This window comes from Salmo trutta, chromosome 3, assembly GCF_901001165.1.
Source record: "Salmo trutta chromosome 3, fSalTru1.1, whole genome shotgun sequence".
Classification (NCBI taxonomy): Eukaryota; Metazoa; Chordata; class Actinopteri; order Salmoniformes; family Salmonidae; genus Salmo; species Salmo trutta.
Genome location: NC_042959.1, coordinates 38,394,625 through 38,415,214, shown reverse-complemented (window position 1 = coordinate 38,415,214; position 20,590 = coordinate 38,394,625). Strand labels below are relative to the sequence as shown.

The 20,590-nt window shown below is 43.7% G+C and overlaps 1 protein-coding gene across 4 annotated transcripts in view; it reads left to right on the top strand.

Annotated features, from left to right (window-relative positions):
- Positions 1-20,590, top strand: part of LOC115174944 (mitogen-activated protein kinase kinase kinase kinase 4) — a 57,722-nt gene that overhangs the window by 34,143 nt on the left and 2,989 nt on the right. For 2 of the 4 annotated variants that reach the window (XM_029734023.1, XM_029733995.1), the window contains 14 exons: positions 1,597-1,664; positions 2,746-2,825; positions 3,938-4,032; positions 6,253-6,365; positions 8,167-8,257; positions 9,209-9,403; positions 10,111-10,231; positions 10,632-10,799; positions 11,709-11,852; positions 12,048-12,182; positions 13,497-13,597; positions 14,915-15,064; positions 19,324-19,483; positions 20,311-20,450. In XM_029734023.1, coding sequence (XP_029589883.1) covers positions 1,597-1,664; positions 2,746-2,825; positions 3,938-4,032; positions 6,253-6,365; positions 8,167-8,257; positions 9,209-9,403; positions 10,111-10,231; positions 10,632-10,799; positions 11,709-11,852; positions 12,048-12,182; positions 13,497-13,597; positions 14,915-15,064; positions 19,324-19,483; positions 20,311-20,450 — 1,761 coding nt within the window. The remainder of the gene's footprint in view (positions 1-1,596; positions 1,665-2,745; positions 2,826-3,937; positions 4,033-6,252; positions 6,366-8,166; positions 8,258-9,208; positions 9,404-10,110; positions 10,232-10,631; positions 10,800-11,708; positions 11,853-12,047; positions 12,183-13,496; positions 13,598-14,914; positions 15,065-19,323; positions 19,484-20,310; positions 20,451-20,590) is intronic. The other 2 variants (XM_029734014.1, XM_029734004.1) reach the window with 2 other exon arrangements.

Here is a 20,590-nt window from a genome sequence, read left to right as displayed (position 1 = left end):
CACTATACAAAAGAAACCAAAAAACGACTAGCAACAGTTCTGTTAGGAACACACTAAACAGAAAACAATTACCCACAAAACCCAAAGGAAAAACATGCTCCTTATGTGTGACTCCCAATCAGCAACAACGAGCTTCAGCTGTGCCTGATTGGGAGCCACACATGGCCCAAAACAAAGAAATACAAAAACATAGAGAAAGGAACATAGAACGCCCACCCAATGTAACACCCTGGCCTAACCAAAATAAAGAACAAAAAACCCCTCTCTATGGCCAGGGCGTTACAAATATGAAATATATTTTGATTAGTTTAACACTTTTTTGGTTACTACATGATTCCATATGTGTTATTTCATAGTTTTGATATCTTCACTATTATTCTGCAATGTAGAAAATAATTAAAATACAGAAAAACCCTTGAATGAGTATGTGTCCAAACTTTTGACTGGTACTGTATGTGTGGTGAATATTTCTATATGTGTCTGTCTGTCTGTCTGTGTGTGTGTGTGTGCCTGGTGAGACTATAACCCCATGTGTGTGTGATATTATCTCTTAGTGGGTTCTGCTGTTGTTGTTTGTGTGATTATGTTGATCATGCAAGCTTAGAGGAAGTGGAATGTTCAGCACGAGGTTGGCAGTGCCCTCAGGCTTCCTATGGCACCCCTGACTAACAGCAAACACATTCGATGATGTGATGCACATTCTGTGTTTCCAATAACAAACTCTCACAACATTTCTCTAGTTCAGGTATGGGTAACTTTGATGGGGTTGGGGACCACAACAAATCTGAACTCATCACGAGGGACCACAGTGGCTCACGGGTCTGCATATCCACATCCATACCCTCACATGCAGTCAGAGCCGGCTTTAGCATTTTGGGGGCCCTAAGTGAAATTTTGTTGGGGGTCCCACGCCACCTTGAAACCCCCAAAAAATGCGCAACCCCCCTATTGACAGCGGAGAGAAAACATTGACATTTTACACATTGATGTTTTAAAGTGAATTTCCTACAAAAGGTACTGTAGGTCCGGGCTCGCCAGTTGCCCATCCCTGCTCTGGGTCTTCTAATCAACATAGATTTGTATCCTTAGCATATGGAGTTGATGTGCTTTAATTGCAGAAAGAACAAAAAAAAAGAAACACTTATGAAACCCAGAGCTGCTAGTAAGCCCTGTTGAAGGAGTGTCAGTAGTCAGATGGGTATTTTCAGAATGACTTCCTCTTTCAATGGGTGTAGTCTTCCTTTCCTCTTATGTGATGATGTGACACATGAGAGCAAGGTGAAAAGGTTGACAGCTGTAGGGGACCACGTTGAGAAATGTAAGCATTAGTCACATGAACACAAGGCCTGAGTGCGTGCTTGACATATGTTTCTTCTCATGAGTTTGACTTAAGTTGTAATTCTTAGAATGTAGCAGCTATATTGTAATTAAATATCAACTTACTATAGAAGGTGATACAGTTCAGGTTGCCTCATTTGGATCAGTTCCACATACTATATTGTTTCTGCAGTCCCTACATAGTATGCAGTGTTTTGTAATGTCTAATATGCAGCATGTTTTGTTGAAGGCAGTCAGGCATATACTGTGTCCTCACAGGTTCCGGAGCGTACAACATCGAAATTCTATTGTAAAGAGCTGATTAGTCATCACCGGACTTCATCAAGGTACGTTTTTCACCACATCACACATCATTCTCAGGGAGGGATCCTACCAGTCACAGGGTGGGTGATCCATAGATCAGCTTTGACAGGCCTCATGTGCTTAGGGGATCACTTCCACTGGCACTCTATGGACATTTGGTATCTCTGTTACATCATTTGAAGTATAGAGCATAACTTGTGTGTGCCTGATCCGTGTCACCACTCTCTCCCTCTCCTGGTTGCCCTTTTCTTGTGGCACAGGTCACAAATCTTGTGGCTGTGGTGGCACACTGTGATATTTCCCCCGATAGATATTATTTAAAATGATTTGTGGGTCTGTGTAATCTGAGGGAAATGTGTCTCTAATATGGTCATACATTTGGCAGGAGGTAAGGAAGTGCAGTTCCGTTTCCACCTAATTTTGTGTGCACATAGCCTGTCTTCTCTTGAGAGCTAGGTCTGCCTATGGCGGCCTCTCAATAGTCAAAGCTTTCAGGTATTCTGCTACTGTGTACTCTCTGTTTAGGGCCAAGTAGCATTCTAGTTTGCTCTGTTTTTTAATTATTTCCAATGTGTTGGTTGTGTCTTATTGTGTTGCTGTCCTGGGGTTCTGTGGGGTCTGTTTGTGAACAGAGCCCCAGGACCAGCTTGTTTAGGGGACTCTTCTCCAGATTAATCTCTCTATAGGTGTTGGCTTTGTTATGGAAGGTTTGGGAATCGCTTCCTTTTAGGTGGTTGTAGAATGTAATGTCTCTCTTCTGGATTTTGATAATTAGTGGGTATCGGCCTAATTCTGCTCTGCATGTATTATTTGGTATTTTGTGTTGTACACTGAGGATATTTTTGCAGAATTCTGCATGCAGAGTCTCAATTTGGTGTTTGTCCCATTTTTATGAATGATTTGTTGGTAAGCGGACCCCAGACCTCACAACCATAAAGGGCAATGATTCAAGTATTTTTAGCCAGATCCTAATTGGTATGTTGAATGTTATGTTCCTTTTGATGGCGTAGAGGGCCCTTCTTGCCTTGTCTCTCAGATTGTTCACAGCTTTGTAGAAGTTACCTGTGGCACTGATTCCTATCCCTCTCCCTGTCTGCTGTTCAGTGGGGGCCCTCAGTCTCCTGTGGAGAAGGGTGGGAAATCCATGTCATCTCACGGAAGCTCCAGCAGCAGCTCCCAGTCAGGTCTGTGTCCTTGTGTCCTCCACAATTACTCACTCGCTTCACCTCTCCCTCTCTCTCTCTGTCTCCTAACCACTCACTATAGATGGGTTCCTTTCAACACATCGATTCATAGTAGATCCATCAGCTGCATAGTGTTACTACATGGTGAACTACAGCCTGTGTGAAAGCATTGGGTGTTTACAAATCAGACTATAACCACAATACACAGGAAATTTCTCACTGGAACCTAAACATCCTGTCAGAGTTGTTCCCCCCATGAGTTGAAAGTGTTTGAAAGTGAAACTCTGAACCATGCACCGTGCCACCTGCTTACTGTTTGGCTTTGAAACAGAAAAATTGTTGAAAGTTTTACCTAGTTTTTTGTCTTTAGGAAAGACCTAAAAGGTGTCTAACATTTTCTGTGTAGTGGTAGCATTGGCCTGTGCTCTGTCTGTTGAGTAGTGCAGTGTGTTTTGGGGTGTGTGGGAGTGTATGAGGGCATGTGGGTGAGCAACAGGGCCTGTGGTAGAATGGGTGTGGGGAAAACCAGTACAATTAATGGTTAGACAGACTCTCAAAATAAATGCCTTTTGGATGGCGAAAGAAAGAAAGAAAGAAAAAAAGAAAGAAAGAAAGAAAGAAAAAGAAAGAAAGAAAGAAACACTGGGTAATATGTTCAAAGATCCCTTTTTTACTAGTAATCGTCAGTTTTAAGAAAGCAGTTCAGGAGCCTCCCACACAATATGGTAAATAAATGTGCTAACGTCTTTGTTTAAATGTAAAAGGATTTCATATACTGTACATGAAGAGGGAGCAATAGCTCAAATAGAGTAGTAATAATGATACATTTTTATAGTGCTTTTCCAAGTCCTTTACAAGGGCGTTACATTTTAGCATTCGGGAAGTAAGCCAGAAGAAAAACAAGGAATCCCATACAATGTATCCTCATGCCTTAGTCCTTATCTCGACTTGTTCATCATACTAGCAGAGCATACTGAGCATACATAGTTTGAGGAAAGATCACATAATGAGCCACCAAAGCTATCTAGAGTATCTGTATTGCTCTGGTAATATTTAAAGAGAGGGACAACATAATGAAATGTGAGATAGAGATTTTCCTTTGACTCTTTCAGGTTACTTCAAGCTGGAGAGCCCTATGCTGCAGAGCCGTCTTCAACAGTACAAGAAGTCTCAGGAGACTTCTCAAGCAGCCCTGCTGCAGCAACATGTATGTACAGTATCTATTAGGGTTGGGCTATATTACGATAGCATCGTCTATCGACGATAATTGACAGCCATCATCGATGGTTTAGCCTATTTGAACTTGACAGAGTGGAGAGAGAATTCCACCCATATTGTTTCTCTCTCTCTCATGTCGGATGCATGGACCTTATAGCCTAAACCTATTTTCTTTATAACGGACACTCCTTAACTATCTTATGTCTAGCTGTAGAATTTTTGGGCTATACTCCCTTCTCTCTCCATACGATATTAATACTACTTTGGGCAAGACTAGCCTAAACTTTCATCGTTTTATGCATGCATGGCTTTCTACCGATCAAACAATGAATGAATCTAATGGACTTCCATCTCATAAATGTATTTGAATAGCCTAAAAACTTAAGGTAGCCAGGGGACTAATAATGAGAGAGAACAATCTGTATCAATAGTCTATAGAAAAATCGAATGACAAGTTCAATCAAGTTTAAGCTTATTAAGAAATAAATGATCTGTGCGGGCCAGAAAAATCCCCCCATGCGAGCATAGCCACGGGAAGTAGTTTGGGGGTTCTGCAAATTATTATTATTTTATTTTTTTCAGGTGGCGCAGCAGCACCCTACTTCCTATGGCTATGCATACAAGGTTGAAAACAAAATTGTTAAAGTTAGTAGCCTATTTCCAAATATTTTAATAGCCTAAGAAAGAGTTGTCCTAAAGTTGCCACTTTCAAAAAGAACAAGAATAAAAGTCAGAATCTATAGGCTTGGGCATATGCTATTCTCAATCACAGCTTTATGAGAGATAGAACAAACCATAGGCCTTTTAAGAAAGGAGGATGATGCAAATAAAGCAATTATTAACCAGTTCTGAAGACTGCCTCTATCCAGCCCATGATTTATAACCTAACTCACTACGGCATAGACTGTCACTCCATCGTGTGCGCCACACACACACACACACACACACACACACACACACACACACACACACACACACACACACACACACACACACCTACCTGGCCATGCTGAAGCTCCATCAGAAATATAACAAAATATTTGCCTCCACTTAGCCTCTGACCAGGCTTTCAACAAGATTATCTTTCATGAAGTTGTAGCATGCAAGTTTGTTTTAATTAACTTTTACAATAAAATGTTTTTGGGGTTGGCCAATAGGGGCCGATACCATCATATATCACAACGTTTTACTAGTACATCATCAAGATAGGACAAAGCTTGACATCGCCCAACCCTAGCGTCTATATATAATAAAAATGCAATTTAGTAGACTCTTTTTTCCAAAGTGAGAGTCATGCGTGCATACATATTCGCGGTCCATTGGGAATCGTTCCCACAATCCTGGCATTGCCAGGAGTACCATGCTCTACCAACTAAGCCACAGGGGACGACATCTGTTGCTATCCCAGCATCTAGAACACTATTTTACACTACATATTTTACATCCGTTACTTTACTCGTTCACCCACATTAGATGTATAATGTCGTTTTCAGCCTGATTATCAGAACTCTTCCAGTGGGACAAGTTGTTCTTTTTTTTATTGGCTCCAGTTGCCCTGTGGTTGCGGAAAGTATCTGCATTTGTAACACATTAAAACTTGGTCACCAAGTTTCAAGGCAATCATGTTGGTCTCGTCTCGGTGTTCGTCAGATGTTCGTTACTGTTGTTTGTGACCGTCTGTTAAAAAAAATTAAAGGTAAGAGACTGATGAATCCGATTACCTCTGGATTTGAATTAGGAGAATCTATCTGACTGTCTAACATCTGCGTTTGCTTTTATGAAAACAAAGAATGCTGGAATTCCTCCTCATCGACTCATCTATATAAATAGTCTCATCTAAATAGTGTATCATTCCTGCTTATCCGTTCTAGACCAAATAGTGCATCTTATGACTGGGCCTATTGATTTGATGTCAGAGGTATGCCATTCCGAGAAGTAATGCCAGTTAAGATTCCGGTCATTCCGACGGGACCAGAGGACAAGGCAGCAGATGGGAACCCTGTTCTGTCCTGTCTCTGATTCCCTCCAGAGGACACACAGTGTCCTTGTGTTTTATTCAATAGCATTCAGCCATTTGTCATCTTGTGACAATTATTCCTATACTCAATTAGCATTAGCAGTCCTGTATTATTCCATAACCGTGTCTGTCTCATGAATCCTGATGTCTGGTGTTCTATCTCTTATGTTATTCTCTGTGTTTCTGTCTCAGGGTTTCGGCCACTTATCTGGGGTCAAGTCCAATCTCAGTCCGTTTGTCAAGGCAACAGAGTACTCCTCTTCCAGTGATGAAGTCGGGAGTAGTGACGATGAGGAGAAAACCAGGTGGGTTCACATAGGGCTGTGGCGGTCATGACATTTTGTCAGCCGGTAACTGTCATGCACATAAGTGCCGGTCTCACGGTAATTGACAGTTAATTAACATCTCCAGGCTTCCACGCATGGCCTACAAGCCACTGATGCGGACATTTGGAACATCTACAGTTTAAAAAGTTTTAAAAAATCAATTTAACATAGCCTACACCATCACAATGAACCCATTATTTATTTTAGGCCGGTCTAAAGAAACATTATGATATGAAGAAATTGTAGCCTATTTCAGAAGAACAGAATAGCTTCTGAGTTGTCCTTATGTTAGGCCCTGATCTGGCTGTGCCATACACTAGTTCATTTGCAGACAAGATTTTCTTATACTTCCAGTGGCATTATTTTATGTTATTTAATAGAAAGAAGAATACAATTGAACATAGCTGAATAAAATAGAAAGGATATTTTTCCTAAACGATTTCCGAGAGAGTGCACAGACATGCGGCTATTCTGTGTTGAGCAGTTTACAAAGTGATCAATTGAAATGCTTAATTGACAGTTATTTATACAACTTTAGTTGTGATACAGACCTTAGGCTATATCTTTTGATTTCTAATACATTCTAAGGCTGCATGATGCGACTAATGATGATTTGAAAAAGGTTGCATGAAAGGCATGCGCTTTGCTCTGTTTCTTGGGAGGCTGCACACACTTCATCTGTCTCTCATTCACAATTTGACAAGCACTTGATAATATTCTCACCCATCAGACTATTCTCTATTTAATCTATCACATATACTAAATAATATATGTGTAAAATTCGTTTTGATTCAGAACGGGCTGTTATCGGAACAGGGGCAGGGGAAAAAAACATGTCACCGTATGCACTTAAATAGCGAATGGAGGACGCTTTTCCCGCAGTACATGCCAGCCAGGTAGGCCACTCCGGTTGTAAAACAAAGCAATGTGCTTAATATTAGGAAAGTTGAGAAATAAATATAGTAGGCCTAGCCTATAGAAAGCTGATGGGATCCTCCTCTTTTTAATAAAGGCCATCAAAACTCAGTTCTCATGCAATTGCATAGCAAAGCCTATAGAAATGTTGCACAACATGGGCTTATAGGAACACTTATTTCATTCCATGCATCAACCAGCTATGAGGAGCTGGCTCTCGCTGCACAACAGGTGATCCCATTCCGCTCAAACTCTAAATGCCCAGGACTCTCATGAAGTGTTTGATTTTTGATTGCATTTGCATTGATGTCAGTTTAATTAGAGAGACAATAGAGGCGATAGGAAGTTTGGTAGGCTACTATTGACCATCAGTGGCATCGGAGCGCAGTTTTGGAGAAGCCTAGTTACCGTGACTCGGCGATCACATGGAATTTGACTGCGGTTATGACTCGTGACTGCCGGTGTAGCGGTAATACGGTCACCGCAACAGCCCTAGGTTCACATTGATTGATTGATTGATTGATCGATTTATTTATTTATACTTATACAGCCAAAAACAAGCAGTGTACAGTATAACCTCACCAGCGCTCACTGACTAACATACTACTAGGGCAGCGGGCAGCCTAGCGGTTAAGAGCATTGGGCCAGTATATGCAAGGTCGCTTATTCAAATCCCTGAGCCCACTAGGTGAAAAATCTGTCGATGTGCCCCTTGAGCAAGGCACTTAATCCTAATTGCTCCTGTAAATCGCTCTGGATAAGAGTGTCTACTAAATGAATATAATGTACTAAGGTTGAGTAAAATGTTGCGTTAAACGTTGCGTGAGCCTCCTCTCTCTGACTGCTGTTGTATGTGTTTCTCCAGGTCTCCATTGAGTAATGGGAAGGGCAAGTTCTTCCGAGGAGCCCCCGATGGGATTGTCCTGCAGCCCCATCATAATCTCAACCAAACCCCGGTATACATACACACACTTCTGTGTACACACACCCCCACATCCATTCAGTACTACCTCTAGGACATTTTATGTAAAAGTACACTCACTTATTAGCTTTGAGAGCTTAGCTTCTCTCACTTGTACCGGATATTTATTCTGCACTTGATGAAAACTCATAACAAATAAGTTTCAAACTCTTAACATTGAACGGGATAATGTTCCATGCTTTCCATCGATATTTTAGTCAGATAACAGATGGTGGTGTCCATTGTCTTCAGGTTCATACCACAGAGTCAGCTTCATTAAATCCGTCTAATAGGTTGCTTAACATGGCTTCCCTGAACTGCTGATTTGGAAATTGGGTCATAGTCAGAGTTCAGACTTGTTGTAACAGTGCAGATGCAGTGTGAAATCTTGTTACTTACTCACACAGCATGCATTGACCCAAATGGTACCCTACTCCCTGGCTTATAAAGTTCACTATTTTTGACGAGCCATATAGACCCTGGTCAAAACTAGTGTACTATATAGGGAATAGGGAGCCACTTAAGCTCAGCCGTGTCCCCAGTCCTGCGTGAGTCATTTGCATGACAAACACTAGAGGGCACTTTGTGCATACTAACTAAAACATGGAGCAGAGCAGAGCCCACTGATGCCGCTCTCCCACAGGCCCCTCAGAGCCTCCTCCTCCACCTCCAGTGATGAATGCAATGCCACTTGGCATGGTGTAAGCAGGGCCTGATATCCTTGTTTAACTCACCCACTTAAAAAAAACAGTCATTGGAGACTTAGTGTCATGAAAACCTAAACAATGCCTTCCTGCCATAAGATAGCGTTAGCATTGGCGTGTGTGTAGATGCCGCTGCCTGTTCCTCCACACAGTGTTGTTGTGACACAGGGAATACAGAGTGACAGACGGGTAGTAGTAACGAGGGATTATGCTGCTGTTCTGCTGTGTGTCTCTTCTCTAAGCAGAGCAGCGTGGCATCAGGCCTTAAGAGTGGCCAGCCACTACACAGGCCCATGGCTGTAGGATCAGAATGCAATGAGAATTACCTTCTCCCTGATCTTCTGCAGAAGAGCCCGGCCCATGAGCCCCTCGGGCAGCACGGACTGCATGACGTCATCTTCCCCCAGTCTCCGAGCGGACGAGGACCGCACTTTGATGTGAGTTTTCTAGAGGTCATAAAATGTTTAAAGGTCCAGCGCCGTCACAATTCTGCTTTCCTGTGTTTTGTACAACAGCTGAAGAAACTAACCCTGTAAAAGTGTGAAAAAAAATGTATCAGTGTTATTTCCTAATAGTTGCTGCTTGAAAATACAATCTACATAGGACGTTCTAATCAGCCTATTTTCATGGCCTGTTTGCATGTGCGGGATTTCGGTTTACCTGGTAGCATCACCAGACGGTACATTGGTTAATAGACCAATAACAAAGAGAGTTCCAAACCTCTCTCCCAATAACAGCTAGTTTTATATTTTCATCTCCCCACCCAGACAGTCCTAGCAAATTCCTAGCAAAATTCTTGCTTGAGAATTTTGTTCTTGCTAAAAAGCTATTTTTGTCAATTTTAATAGAAACCTATTACAGTCATATGCATAATTGTTACCCAGAAATGATTTGATATTGATATATGTGCCTTTAAGAATATGGGCCTTTAAGAGTAATACTTTATAGAGTGCAGTGGTTGAATCACTGAATTTGTATTTGATGTGAGTTTATCTTTCTCCACTAGGGGGAGATGAAGTAGCAGTTTTAGACTCGCACTCCCCCTTCCATCTCAAGATTGATATCAAGCCTACTGGAAGTCTTTGATTTATTGTTGTTGATGTTGTTTCATTTATATGAATTATGATTTTGGATGCCTTTGCAGAAGCCTGTAAACAGTCCTCCAGGGAAAAGCATCTCGTCCTCCTCCTCCTCCTTCACTCCCTTCATTGACCCCAGGCTGCTGCAAATCTCTCCCCCTCAGAGCCCAGTGGGCTACAATCCCAGTGAGTGCCAACATATACACACTCATACATACACACTCATTTTGTATACACACACACACACACACACACACACAACACACACACACACACACGCACACTATGCTACAAAGGAAATGCCCCATAGACATTCTAGCACTGCAGTAAATCACTGCATGCTAGGGTGGTCTCTAAACAGCATGCTTTGGTCTATAAAAAGGACTATCTTATCATAAATCTCATTCAATGCATGTTTATATGTTAGTGTATTGTAAAATAAGAGGGGACAGAGGGGAGGGATTCTCTCACATATGTTTTTTCTCCTGTACATGTTTACAGTAATTAGCATAAGATCAGATGCCCGACATCAAAATTACGTCCCAGGGTTGTGAATACGAGTATTGGTTGTGATTTTCCCCTCCAGCGAGTGGCAAGCCGCTCGCTAATCAGGAGCCAATCAGGAGAGAGGGGCACAGGAAGGGCTCCGTGGTTAACGTGAACCCCACCAACATCAGACCCCAGAGCGACACCCCCGAGATCCGCAAGTACAAGAAGAAGTTCAACACCGAGATCCTCTGTGCTGGACTGTGGGGTACGCAACAGTTAAACACTCGACCCCTAGCCCTTATCCCCTAGAAAGGCACCTTTATAATAACATTGAGATTAACACCCAATCTGATCCTAACCCCTATCCCCTAGACACTTACTGTGTTGATCTGAAAGGATTGGATATGTATTACTGTGATATGGTAGTAGCTCTACCTTACGAGCAGTGGTTCCCAATCTTTTTTGAACCGTATCACACCCCACACCAAAAATGTCCCTATTCATTTATTTAGTGGTAATGACCTCCATCATCTATTTCCATGTGTAGCAAGTGAAGTGGAAGATTTGTAAACAATGCAAAATGGAATAGAAATTAAGGAATTAGGTTGGCTAAATGAAAAGGAGTAGGCTACAATGATCAACCAACAGATAGCCTGTTGTTTCATTTGAATGAAGTTGTAGATGAGGACTCAGCAAAATAGCCTCAATTAACCTTGCTACTTTAGCTAGCTATCTAGCTTCATTAAAAACGATTTGATGCAGTCAAGATAGGAACTACCAGATGGTATGATAGATAACCTATGGCAGCAACAGGTTTGTCTAATTAGCATGAGTCAGTTTGGCTACATTCTCTCACTCTCTCCCTCCCTCCCTCGATACCACACACATAGACTGTCACATACACTGGCCTCTGCTCTTCTCTTGCCCCTCCCCCACCCTTCTGCTTAAACAAGCAGAGCGCAAAGCACCGGCTCTCTCTCGTCACTCAAGCAAGTTTCCATTAAAGTTTCTAGATAAATAAAAATGTAAACGTGTATTTCGACTATCGGGATATCCGAAAAATGTTCATTATGTTTTTCGAAATAGTGAAATCATTTAAAATGCCCATCCCTAGTTTGTTGCTGAGGCTTGTGATGTTGAGGCCCAAATGCAGAGCTATGGTGTGTTGGTCCAGGTGTGAACCTGCTGGTGGGGACAGAGAATGGTCTGTGGCTGCTGGACAGGAGCGGTCAGGGGAAGGTCTACTCTCTGATCAGCAGGAGACGCTTCCAACAGATGGACGTTCTTGAGGGCCTCAATGTGCTCATCACCATCTCAGGTAATTACACTAGTTACAGTAGTGCCACACACAAGTATATACAGTACATCTGTCACACACACAGATAAACACACACACACACACAGAGATAGGCACACCCGCACACACAAATAGCCAGTCTTGGAATGTTTTTTTGCACCTACTTTTGCAGCCAATTCTCTAGTCTAAACCCCATTACTGTCCCCTCTCTGTCAGGTAAGAAGAACAAGCTGAGGTTGTACTACCTGTCGTGGCTACGGAACAAGATCCTACGGAACGACCCAGAGGTGGAGAAAAGGCAGGGCTGGACTTCAGTAGGAGACCTGGAAGGATGTGTGCACTACAAAGTCGGTGAGTATACACTACCTGGCCTTAGATCATGAATGTGTTACGAAACCAATACCTAGCTTACGGATATTGTTGCGCTCGCTTTGTCTAGGGGTCGTAGGCCTAGTTACATGGTCTGTAACCTGAATGAATGTGTGCATTTATATGACAAATCAGTATATTCACCTAGGTGTTGAATATACATGTGCCCAGGGAGACAGCAACCTTGCCTTGGTCCAGGGCCAGCTCTGTCTTTCTTGACCTCTTGGTCGGCCTTTCCATGTGGATTCTCATTTGTTCAGATGGTGACGAATAGGAAAAATACCAAAGGCATTCCCAAACTAAAGACTCAAAAACAAACGAATGGCCTCATGGCTACCAAACAATACCAGCTGGCTCACGGCTTGTAAGATGGGACACTGACTGACTATACCATAATTTGCTGAACCTGATGTGCTTGTCAAGCCTTGGCTCAGCATCTAGACACGGTTGCTGCCACCTGGGGGATGGAGTGTGGAAGTGTCTATGTCCTAACACTAACCCCCCCCTATATCATAACAATAGCGTCACGACTGATGTGTTGGATCAATCTTTCATTGTATCGCATGACAGGCCTATATGAGTGATGTTTAAAACTGCTATCACTGCTTACCAAAGGTTTTTGTGTTGTTGTATACAGAAAGCAATGAGTATAATACAAGCAAAAAACTATTTCAAGATGATTTGATCTATTCTCTGAGTATGTGACTCCATTAGAGCACAATAGGTCAGTGTGTGAGATTATGGGTGCATGTGAACTGGGTGTGAGGGAGTGATTGTGTGTCACGGTGTAGTGCTAGTGCTGAGCTCAAGAGATGTGAGCCTCTCTTTCCTGCGACTCTTCCTGAGGTTAGTAAGAGTGTTGACAGAGTGAGGACAGCTCAGGGACTCCAACCAAGGAAGGATGTGATGTCATAGTGAAGCACACACTGTCCTTCCCAGCACTCCCCTCTGTATTGTTTCTCATAGTCAGAGGCATGCTGCTATTGCCTCAGTGAAAGGCAATTGGCTTCCTGCCTTTCAAATCTTAGTTTACACAAGGGTTTCGTCCTAAATGGCACCATATTCCTTACATTGGCCTTGGTCAAAAGTAGTGCACTAAATATGGAATAGGTCGCAATTTGGGGCACAACCAAAACCTCTTTGTTGAAATTGTCTAGTGATCATTAGTTCAAGACCACTGACACGTAAGTATTACAGACTGATGTAGTGAAAGCCTTAATCTTGTTCAGTTTCCATTATGAGAGAAATTGCTAATCCTAATTGAAATCCCTGCTTTTTTGTTACATGTCATTTCAGTTCGATATGAGAAGATTAAGTTCCTGGTGATTGCCTTGAAGAATGCTGTGGAGGTGTATGCATGGGCTCCCAAGCCTTACCACAAGTTCATGGCTTTCAAGGTGAGAGTCACATCAAATATGTATGGAGGAAAATAAACACATCCACATGAAGAGAGTGGTCGGATATGATATTATTAATGGTGCATCACTACTTTCCACTACCATGGTGCTCACCTATGGAACAGCAAGAGGAACTGAACATCCCTTCCTTTAGACTATGCTCAAACCCTACACCCCAAGCCAAGCACTCCGTTCTGCCACCTCAGGTCTCTTTGCCCTCCCACACCTATATGGGAGGGAAGCTCCCGCACAGCCCAGTCCAAGCTCTTCTCTGTCCTGGCACGCCATTGGTGGAAACAGCTTCCCCCTTACTAAAATGTAAACATGTAAAATGTCAACACTACCTTCCACTTGTCTTCTTATGTTCTCTATGTTGATGTCCTTTCATTGTAGCCTGGGTGCCACTCCTTATGGAATTGTCATGACCATGTTTGGCTTGGAGTAGGCATAAGCACAAACGGATCTGGGACCGGGATACTTTCGTTGTGAATCTAGAATGCTCTAATGATAGACAAAGAGAATATGTAATGCTATTAAGGTCACCTTGACAACACTGTCCTAGTTCTGAACTCTCCTCAGTGGCTTGCCCTACTTCTTACACATCTTTCTGGAATGAACAGTTTTAATTATTTCTACTCACTGCACAGAAACCATGAAAGATATGAAATATACTAACCTTGGTGGTCACCATGGGTTAGCTCCTAGTGTTAGCTCCTGGGTGTACAAAACATTAGGAACACCTGCTCTTTCGACACAGAATCACCAGGTTAATCCATGTGAAAGCTATGATCCCTTAAATCCACTTTAATCACTGTAGATGAAGGGAAGGAGACAGTTTAAAGAAGGATTGAGACAATTGAGACAGGGATTGTGTATGTGTGCCATTCAGATGGTGAATGGGCAAGACAAAATATTGAAATATGGCTTTGAATGGGGTATGGTAGTAGGTGCCAGGCACACCTTTTTGATTGTGTCACGAATTGCAACGCTGGGTTTTTCACGCTCAACAGTTTCCTGTTTGAATCAAGAATGGTCCACCACCCAAAGGACATCCAGCCAACTTGACACAACTGTGGGAAGAATTGGCGTCAACATGGGCCAACATCCCTGTGGTACACTTTCGACACCTTGTAGAGTCCATGCCCCAACGAATTGAGGATGTTTTGAAGGCAAAAGTTCCTAATGTTTTGTCCACTCAGTGTATGTCTTGACCAGGAAGAACTATTGGCTCTAGTTATACTGTATACTATAAATATAGTTATACTGTATATTCTTCCGAAGTCATTCCTAATGTCTCTCCTTGTTGTGTGTATCCAGTCGTTTGGCTTGCTCCCCCAGAGGCCTCTGTCTGTGGACCTGACGGTGGAGGATGGACAAAGACTCAAGGTCATCTACGGCTCCCTGTCGGGCTTCCACGCCATCGACGTGGACTCGGGGACGCCCTACGACCTCTACTTGCCAACGCACGTGAGTCCTCCACCCCCAACTCAACCTCAACCCCAGCCTCCTCTAAACTCTCCCACACCCCCTCCACCCTCTCCCCACCCCAGCCTTCTTTCTCCCTCTCAGGGCTATGCAGCCTGGGTCTCTGCCAGACCTCTAGCCTACAGTTTCTGTATCTCTATTCTATAGCAGATAAGCAGCTCTTCTCCTCTGCACCCACGCCACTCAGCGTGATCTTTTGTTCTGACTCAGAGTTGACGTGGGTAGAAGCTGTTTGCCACCACAGCCAGAAGACTAATGCGGTTGATACAGTATAATATCGACAGGATGGGTTTGTGTTTAAGCCAGGCCTGCTACTGTCAGTATCTGACCTTGTGGCACTTGTCTTTGGAGCGGCAGGCAGCCTAGCGGTTAAGAGCGTTGGGCCAGTAACCGAAAGTTGCTCTGGATAGGAGCGTCTGCTAAAAGACTAAAATGTCAAATGCAAATGGCTTTCTCGAAAAGCCCCTCGTAGAAATTCTGCTCTGTCACGGTATTAGCTCTCGGGAGCAAACAGATTTACTGAAAAAGAACTCAAGCATCACTCCAGTAATCTACCGCGGTCACAACAGTTGTCTGAAGATACAGGGAGGTCAGACTTGGTCAGTTATAAGTTAATCTCAGTGGTAGCTGTGTTTGGCTGACTACCAGGAAGCGAATGAGGCTGAGTAGCCAGCTGAACCAAGTGATGGATATTGTGTTAGTTAGAACCTCTAACCCCCTCTATGAGGCTCACGATGTAGCAGGGTGGAATGATGCAGAGGTGCAGATTGTTGCACTCTTAGTCACTGTGGACAGGGGAGCTGAGGCAGCCTCTACTCTTACTGATGAGAATCCCACACACCCACACAATGCTGCAGAGAGCTGCTGGGAGCTGAGAGCCAGAGCAGAGGAAGAATACATTCTCAGAAGGAATTTAGCTCTATTACACACTCACACACACATACATTTGCACACTCACTTTTGTGCGTGCACACACACAAACATACACACATCCACACAAATATAGACTTGTACACACACGCACACACACTGTGCCACCTCCCAGTGCTGTGCCCTCAGAGGTGTGCTGTGGCTCTATCCCACTTCTCCCACTGTGCTGGCCCACATAGCTATCATTGGCTGCTTCTCTTTGGCCCCAGTCTCCAGCCATGTGTGCTACTTTTCACCAGATAGATAGCTCTAAAAATACCTCGGCAGCGCCGGCAAACCATGTGCCTGCTAAAGTGACCTGTTATTCTGCCATTTTTTCTCATAACAGTGATATATTTAGAGAGCACTACCACACACTCGATAACACTGGTGCCTTAGTCTCTTACACTGCAGTGGAAGAGAAGAGTCCTTCTGTTTTACCCGATCACTCGCTCTCACATTCACTCTCGTATTCACTCACTCTCACTGACACTCGCTGGTCCGCTCATTCTTTCCTTCACACACACACACAACTTTTCTCCCACGTACATTCTCCCTGCTGGCTGCTGTTGATGATGAGATGATAAGGATACCGAGGCAGCGGATTAAGATAGCGCTGCGTCTGTGGATGCCAGTGTTGATGCTGAGGATTGTGGTGGCACAGCCACAGCAGCATGAGGACAGCGGGTGGCAGCTGGGGGGACAGGCTCTCGGCCGGGCAAGTATGGGGATCCTGTGGTGACTAACACTGGTCCTGTGGTAACTTACACTGGTCCTGTGGTGACTTACACTGGTCCTGTGGTGACTTACACTGGTCCTGTGGTGACTGTGACTTACTGTACATAGAAGCTTTTGGGGTTGTTTGAGGTGTTGGTTTGTTTGGGGATTTGGGGATTTGGGGTTTGAGGTTATACCTGCTGTTTAAGCTACTAATCTAAGCCAGTACGTGGACTCGCTTATAGCAGCTCTTATGTAGAAGGACTTTGTTATAATCTTCTTATAGTCTTGTGGTCTTAGAAATGTTGTGTATGTGAATGTGTGAATGTTGCATCCTCAAAGAGATAACAGAGACTAAAAGACAGTCTCATTGTTTGAATGTTGGCTATTATGCAAGTGCTTATGAGGGACCTGGTGGGGGGGGGTCAAATGTTTTTATATAGCCCTTCGTACATCAGCTGATATCTCAAAGTGCTGTACAGAAACCCAGCCTAAAACCCCAAACAGCAAGCAATGCATGTGAAAGAAGCACAGTGGCTAGGAAAAACTCCCTAGGAAAAACTCCCTAGAAAGGCAAAAACCTAGGAAGAAACCTAGAGAGGAACCAGGCTATGAGGGGTGGCCAGTCCTCTTCTGGCTGTGCCGGGTGGATATTATAACAGAACATGGTCAAGATGTTAAAATGTTCATAAATGACCAGCATGGTCAAATAATAATAATCATAGTAGTTGTCGAGGGTGCAACAAGCACGTCCGGTGAACAGGTCAGGGTTCCATAGCCGAGGGCAGAACAGTTGAAACTGGAGCAGCAGCACGGCCAGGTGGACTGGGGACAGCAAGGAGTCATCATGCCAAGTAGTCCTGAGGCATGGTCCTAGGGCTCAGGTCCTCGGAGAGAAAGACAGAAAGAGAGAAAGAGAGAATTAGAGAGAGCATATTTAAATTCACACAGGACACCGGATAAGACAAGAGAAATACTCCAGATGTAACAGACTGACCCTAGCCCCCCGACACATAAACTACTGCAGCATAAATACTGGAGGCTGAGACAGGAGAGATCAGAAGACACTGTGGCCCCATCCGATGATACCCCCGGACAGAGCCAAACAGGCAGGATATAACCCCACCCACTTTGCCAAAGCACAGCCCCCACACCACTAGAGGGATGTCTACAACCACCAACTTACCGTCCTAGGACAAGGCCGAGTATAGCCCACAAAGAAGTGGCTCCCTCCTCCGCCTCGCTGCCGCTTATTCAACCCAAGATGCTGTTCAGTGGTTATATTCATAGGTTGCACCTCCATCACTTGGTCGCGTCATGCCATTGTTATGAACGTTCTCAAGCCGCCCTCTATCTGCGGCGCCATAGTGGTGCCCTAAAGTGGTGATAAGCCCGGTCATTCTGGACAGAGGCTAAATTACACTATAGTGCCTGGCAATACGATGACATTGCTAAAGTAGTCAAATATTTATTAGGAAACAACTTTGCCAGCATTATCATGTAATCAAATTTACTTTAGACAGATGGCAATGTTGTCATTAGATAGCAAAGCAATGCTAATGTTAGCTAGCTAAAATCCAGTGGCCTCCCCTCAATATTAGCTAGCTAGCTAACGTTATACAGCATCTAAAGTCAATATGGTGACATCAAAATTATGACAAAAGGTTTTCCTACCAATTATTTGCCTCCTTTTGAATGTCATTGAATTTCCAAGCCACTTCAATGCACTTTTGATGAAATCTTCATCAGCGTTCATTGACGATGCAATAAGTATTATCAGGCATCAGTCCAAAACAAACGTTCAAAACAGTATTGTGACGAAACATGCAACCCTGCCTCACATCTCAGTGGAGCTCACCCAGCCATAGCAACAACACTCATTTGGGTACCTGAGTTGCATCCCAATGTCAGGGGAGAAAGAGCTGATCACTGAGCGTCTTTGGCAAATGAGATTGTAATTAAAGAAATTAAGTGAAAACATTGTATGGCAATTAATTAGCTGAGACAGAATCAATTAAGCGTTGTCACCCTCTCTCTGTTGCCACCTGTAGTCTGTGACTCGGCTGATTCAACATGTTATTTAGCCTCAGTTCACTGACTCTGAACCAGCCTCTCATCAAACAGAATAAATCCAGATGGTTCCAGAGAGGGAGAGTGGGAGTGTGAGTGAGCAATGATACTTTGTTTTATTAGCCAATGTTATCTGGTAGGCTTAGGCGATATACCGTATATACCGTATACTGGGGCATTTAGACATACCGACGGTTTCATTTTAATACCGGGGGCTGCAGAAGTGTGTGTGCTACGCCACAACTATAAGTTAACTATCCAAGATGTGCCTAATAAATGATATCCAGCTCAGGACTCCAGCTATGCATTTGGATTGCTAACTTGCTAGCTCAGTGGCTAGATGGCAAGATCAAGCTACTTGGTTACAGCAGAGACAATCCAGCCCCTATAGAAAACATTATGGATGTGTCTTAAATTGCACCTGTCAGGCCCGTAGGGCTCTGGTCAAAAGTAGTGCACTATATAGGGGATACCATGCCATTTGAGACGTAACCCATCTTATCATCATCTCATCTCATCTGACTGTGTGTGTTTGTCTGTCTTAGATCCAGGGTGTGATCCGGCCCCATGCCATCATCATCCTACCCAACAGCAGTGGCATGGAGGTTCTGGTGTGTTATGAAGACGAGGGGGTCTACATAGACACCTATGGACGCATCACCAAGGAAACAGTGCTGCAGTGGGGAGAGATGCCTGCATCTGTCGGTGAGTTTCTGTACATCGTAGCCAGCCACCAAATCAAAACCTGCAGGCTGTGCGTGCGTACATGTGTGCGCGTGCTTGTTTGCATATCTCTTGAAAGACGGGGGAGAGAGAGAGAGAGAGAGAGAGAGAGAGAGAGAGATTCCACCTCCACTCGGATTGAAAAACTAGCGCTTATAAGTCTAATTTTATATTAAAATGGATAGATTTGATAGACTTGAAGACCCAGACTGTTTTAAAAATAGAACATGTCTCTTGTATTGACCCTTTTTGTTATGCAGCAAGCAAGAAGTTAACCTTACTTATTGTGCTTGGATCACTGGGTGCAAAGAGGAGTCAAGCTGGATCCAACCCCTCTAGACAGATTTGGGACAGTGGCTCTAAAAATAAGATGTCCTGTTAGACTCATTTAGTTGGGTCCATTGGCCAGGTCATTATTCAAGGGGAAAGGGTGTGTGTGGGGAATAGACTCACAGACATGACAGCGCTCAGCCGAGTCTGGACCAGAGTATATAGAGTGTAAATAATCTCTGGGTGTAGGCTCTAAAGGCGAGAGTGTGGTAAAGGGGAACCTATTGATTTTCATCTCTAGATGCATCTCGAGATTGGTTTACAACATGGCACTCACTGAGAGGCAGAAACCCTTGGAGGGTCTAAAACCCTGAGTGTGTACTCTCGTGACTAAGGGCTCATCCCAAATGGCACATTATTCCCTATATAGTGTACTACTTTTGACAAGACCCCTACGGGCCCTGGTCAAAAGTAGTATAGGGAATAAGGTGCCATTTGTGCCTCAATCTATGTCTGGGATGGTGTGTGTGTCTCCACAGCCTACCTGCAGTCCAACCAGGTGATGGGCTGGGGAGACAAAGCCATCGAGCTGAGGTCAGCTAACACAGGCAACCTTGAGGGAGTCTTCATGCACAAGAAGGCCCAGAAACTCAAATTCCTGTGTGAGAGGAATGACAAGGTAAGACAACATCCTAATATATACCAAAACATACCTTGGGCAAAGCTCACATGACACCCTATTCCCCCCATATTACTTTTAGGGCTTACATAGGACTTGGCTAGATACAGAAAATATGTCCTAGCCCACTGTATGTTGTT